This window comes from Rhagoletis zephyria, unplaced genomic scaffold (assembly GCF_001687245.7).
Source record: "Rhagoletis zephyria isolate East Lansing unplaced genomic scaffold, Rhagoletis_zephyria_1.1 Rzeph_scaffold_03425, whole genome shotgun sequence".
NCBI classification, from domain to species: Eukaryota; Metazoa; Arthropoda; class Insecta; order Diptera; family Tephritidae; genus Rhagoletis; species Rhagoletis zephyria.
In genome coordinates, this window is record NW_016160508.1 from 27,847 (window position 1) to 33,109 (window position 5,263).

Consider the following 5,263-nt stretch of genomic DNA (forward strand, 5'->3'; position numbering starts at 1 on the left):
TTTAAAATCAGCATAGAGGTGGTGTGGTCAATTTGCGTATTTAGTGTCCTCTCCAGGATTTGACTGTTGTGGAAATCTCGGCAATAATAGACTTACCAGGCCTGAAAACACATTGGTAAGGTCCAATAAGTTGGTTCGTGAAGGGCCTCAGTCTTTCACACAGTATCGCCGACAGGACTCTATAAGCAAATATGTTGATTGGACAAAGTACACTGAGATACCAGTCTTGGGGTATGTACTCATCAGACTAAATTCTGCTTAACAGCTGTACCATTCGCCCGACCAGCTTCTCGCTGCTAAATCTGCATCATCCACAGGTAGATTGACGGCCATAGGGAATTTCAATTGCAGAATCTTAGGTCAAGGCAAAATTGTTTCGTATAACAATTGAGGAGGACGGGTTGTGCAAACAATAAAACCTGGTCGTAGATCCTTCATCTTTTTCACTGACGGTAAAGGCATTGGGTAGTAAGCTTACTTGTATCCGACTAGTACTACATATTTCAAGCAGAGTTTGTCGCTATGAGGATAGAAGCAGAGCTGGCCTACACCGAAACGAAAACCAACTGAAAAGTAAACTCATACGTAGACAGTCAGGCGGCAATTACGACAGTCACCTCAGAGAATTTCATCTAGAAACGTCCTTCGTAGCCGGGAAGCCTTTAACAGGGTGTCCGGCCGCCACAAAGGAATAGAGGGCAAGGAAATAGGAGATGAGACTGCCAAGAGCGCCATCAGAAGGGCTAGCAACTTGGCTTAAACCGTGCTATTTTTGGCCCTATTTTATTTAAATTGACACTTTTGCAAAAAAATAACATTTCAATAAATTTTTGTGAAATCTTTTGCGTGTACTTTTCTTGCTCAACTAAAATGTTCTCATTTCTAAAGGTTATTCAACTGCCTTATCTTATTTTATCATTTCACTTTTGTTTTAGAAATGTGGTTCTTATTTTATAGATAAATATGAAGGTTTAAAAAGAATGGCACCTATTTTTCTATTTGGCACATTTTGGTACTTTTTTATCCTCAATATGGCACCTCATAGCTAAGGATAGTTAGCAGTCCTGGCCATCAGTCTAACTCTAGAATATTTATGGACCACCCCAAAACTTTTATAAGGAGGGGTAAGATAGACTGATTAGGCACTTCGGAGCTAGATTGAATGAGTTAACCACCTGTGCAAAACGTTGAAACTAACTTACACTTAGGTCTCCTTTTATGCGATACATGCGTTCCTAAGAAAGCCAAATAAAAAAAAAAATCCGCATAAAAAAGTTCTTCAAAAACATGTGATGCGTTCCAGCATTTTCAAAAATCGCTTAAATTTAGATACTCCATGTAAAAAATTCTAAAAAACTGCATAAAAAATCCAGTAAGGCATTATTAAGCAAGAAAAAACTATTTATTTATTCACTTCAACACTTATTATTCCATGTAAAATTGAACATTAATGAAATAAATCAAATTTGTATTTTAACAAAAAAAAAGTACCACAAGAAATACATGAATTATGTAAGAATACAAGACAAATTATTTATCAGAAGCAATGTCTCTTACACAATGAAAAAAAAGTAATGAAAACTCTCAAAAAAGCAAAATCCCTGCTGCGAAATAATGGTTTGAAAAACTGCATAAATTCAAATCCGCATAAAAAAAACCGTATAAAGAGAGACCTAAGTGTACTCGCTTCTTGTTACGGCTATCAAGGGAGGATTGCAGAGTTGCTACCGGATTGCTTACGATGCATATCTTAAGAGGACAGGTGCAGCAGCATCTTCTATACCGTTGTCCCACATTGTCAAAAAGGAGAACTTGAAGACGAACTGAAAGTAGAAGTTGAGCTGAAGTTCGCAAAAAGCGGTACAATTCTTTTTGATGCCTACTTTAACGCTTAATATCGAGCTTCAACTGGCAACGCTAAGGACCAAACGGTATATGTGTGACTCAAGGATGGCCAAATTAAAGAAGCCCAACCTAATCAAATCATCCCTATGTATCCAAAAAATTTGCTAAATTAAAAAAAAAAACACGCCCAGTTATTACTGAAAAAACATAGATTGCCAATTCTTTTAATAGCGTTTTTCAGAACGGAATAAGTAAAAATTTGCTGGTGATAATATTGGCATTCATAGCATGGTCATTAAAAGGTAGTTACATCTTTACTGTATTAGAAAAGTTTTTATTACAATATTTATACACATATATATAATGAGGCCAGACAGCTATAAAACAGTAATAATACATATGTATGTACAAGTATGTTTTTACAGGTACATATTGTATATTTATACTTAAACTGATTTTACATAAAATAAATAAAGAAAAGTCTTAAAATAGAATTTCATTCCGTAAAGTACCTCTCATAAGGATATTTACTAAACACTGTGTCTATAACGGTGGTGAAAATTTGGGCAAAAGCTTCGTTGAAGCTATCTCGCACCTCATGATAAATATCCTTCCAATTTTCGTTGAGGAAACCGTTCATCGTCTCACCCAGCATCTTGTCACCATTAAAAAGGTTGTCAAAATTGAAAATCATTCTATCTGGCTGCACATCTAAACGCACATCCTTCACCTTCATGTATAGACCGTCTGGTTTCTCCATTGGAACGCCAGTAAAACGAATATGAATTCGTACATTAACTATTTAGATATATAAGATAAAAATGTACATTTTTAATTACAGATTTACATAAAGGTTTTCTAATTCACAACATACCCATTGTGATATTGCTTTTGCCAGTGCCGGTTATCGGTAGCACTAGTACACGTCCTTTAATTGTGTAATCGCCAATCATGCTGAGGACAGGCGCGACAGCGTAAAGATCGTGCTTTGTTCCTAAATCTTTTCCGAAGCCCCTACAAGTGAAAATTAATGCAGGTACGCATGTGAATATATATATGTACATTTTTATTTAGATGTATTGAAATTTACAGGGCAATTCAACTCAACACAGTCTTTCGAAGGAAAAAAGTCTTTCGTAAGATATTTGTCAATAATGGCAGCTATTTTGAAACCACTTTTCTGTCTTTAAAGACTAATTGAAAGATCTGCTAACGAGAAGGTCTTAGCCTATATTCTGTAGGTCATTTAATAAGTTTTCTAAAAATTTAATTGAATACAATTTTTTTTCTGTTCAAAATATTTATTAAAAACTAAAAGTTTAAAGAAACGTAAATTTAAAATTAAGATAATTACGTAATTTTCTTCTTAGCTTAATGAAATTAAAAATAAATTTTTTTCATTTTATAACAATAAAAACTACAAATTTAGGAAAATGCCATTTCAAAACGAAAAAATTTTTAACAAAAAAAGAAATTAAATGATCCACCACAAATTAAATAAAATTAAAAATATATTTTTTTTTTTTTCAAACAATAACATCTAAAAGTTAAAATAAAATAAAAAAAATAAAATAGCTTCCTAAAAATTAAATGAAATTAAAAAAGAAAATATTAAAAAAAAAATTTTTATTCAAACTCAACATTGCTTATTGCTATGTATAAATAAAATTAAAGAGAAACGAAATAAATTTCTAAAAATTAAATGAAGCGAAAAACAAAAATTTTTTATATACTATTAATACTATAAATTAAAAAAATTTTATTAAAATATAAAAAATTAAGTTTAAAAGTTTCCAACAATAAAATTAAATTAACAAAATATGTTAATTTAATTTTTTTAAAAGAAAAATTAAGAAGGGTTTATTTAAAAAGGAAAAACATTAAATTAAAAAATCGTTTCTAAATAAAATTCAAAATAATATTTTTCTTTTTAAAACAATAAAATCTGAAGAATGAAAGATAATTAAGACAAAAACTTAGTTCCTAAATATCAAATGATATCTATATAAAAAAATATATATTTTTTTAACAATGAAATACAAAAAAAAAAAGAAAATTAAATTAAAAAATAGTGTAGTGTTTAGAAGTGCGGGTGTTCAGTCCGGTTGAACCCAATACCAAAAAATAAAAACCAAAAAAAGATGTTTTTCTAATAGCGGTCGCTCCTCGGCAGGCGATGGCAAACTCTCGAGTGCATTTCTGCCATGAAAAACGGCCTCTCATAAAAATATAATCGCCATTCGCAAGCGCAAGCGACAAACCAGAGGAGAAGCCAAGCACTAACGTATGTGTATTATTATTATTATTAAATTAAGAAAAGCTAAAATAAATAAAATTAAAAAAAATGAAATGTTTCTAAAAATTAAATTAAATGAAAAAAAATATTTTTTTTAACAACTAAACTTAAAAGTTAAAGGAAAAAAAGAAAAATTAGTTAAAAGAGAAAAAAATACATAAAATAAGTTTCTAAAAGTTAAATTAAATTAGAAAAATATATATTTTACTTTTTAAAACATAAAATTAAAAAAATATACCAAAAAGGAAAAACATTAAATAAATAAAATAAAAAAACGCTCCTAAAAATTAAATGAAATTAAATTTTTTTTTTTACAATAAAAACAAAAAATAGAAGAAAACTAAATTAAAAAAAGCTGAAATAAATAAAATTAAAAAATTAAATGTTTCTAAAAATGAAATGAAATAAAAAAATATTTTTATTTTTAAAACATTTAAATCTAAAATTTAAAAGAAAATGAGGAAGAAATACATAAAATAAGTTGCCAAAAATTAAATGAAATTAGAAAAAAAATATATTTTTCGTTATTATTATTGTGGCGTAATAATATTTACTTGTAGCAATGTTATTGAGCTTTGTGTCACGATTTGTTAGGCAAAAGCAACAAAGTCTAAGCCTTTACCTTCCTTTTATTAGCTCGGGATGTAACTCAATATTGATGCGCCTAAAAGATGCAGCGATTTCTATTCTCAAATTACATACTTGATGACAGTACGAATGGCAATTATAATAGGGAGGTTCTAGTTTTTATACCCGAGCGCACTTGTGCACAAGGGTATATTAATTTTGTTCACATAACGGTTGTTTGTAACAGCCAAAACGAATCGAGATAGATATAGAGAAATGTATACATAAATGATCAGGATGAAAAAAGAAATCGATTAAGCCATGTCTGTCTGTCCGTCCGTCCGTCCGTCTGTCCGTCTGTCCGTCTGTCCGTCTGTCCGTGTACACGATAACTCGAGCAAAAATTGAGATATCTCAACGAAATTTGGTACGTAGGTTTCCCTTAATCCAAGGTAGGTTGGTATTGAAAATGGGCGAAATCGGACTTTAACCACGCCCACTTCCCATATAACGGTAATTTCCAGAAATACGAAAACTGCGATATTTTAGTAACTA

General features: G+C 30.5%; 1 protein-coding gene across 3 annotated transcripts in view; it reads right to left on the bottom strand.

The window, feature by feature from the left end:
* Positions 1–2,285: 2,285 nt before the first annotated feature.
* Positions 2,286–5,263, bottom strand: part of LOC108368969 (protein takeout-like) — a 22,708-nt gene continuing 19,730 nt past the window's right edge. For all 3 annotated transcript variants that reach the window (XM_017623939.1, XM_017623937.1, XM_017623938.1), the window contains exons 4-5: positions 2,720–2,859; positions 2,286–2,643 (exon numbers count right to left, since the gene is read on the bottom strand). In XM_017623939.1, coding sequence (XP_017479428.1) covers positions 2,342–2,643; positions 2,720–2,859 — 442 coding nt within the window. In that variant the 3' untranslated portion in view covers positions 2,286–2,341. The remainder of the gene's footprint in view (positions 2,644–2,719; positions 2,860–5,263) is intronic.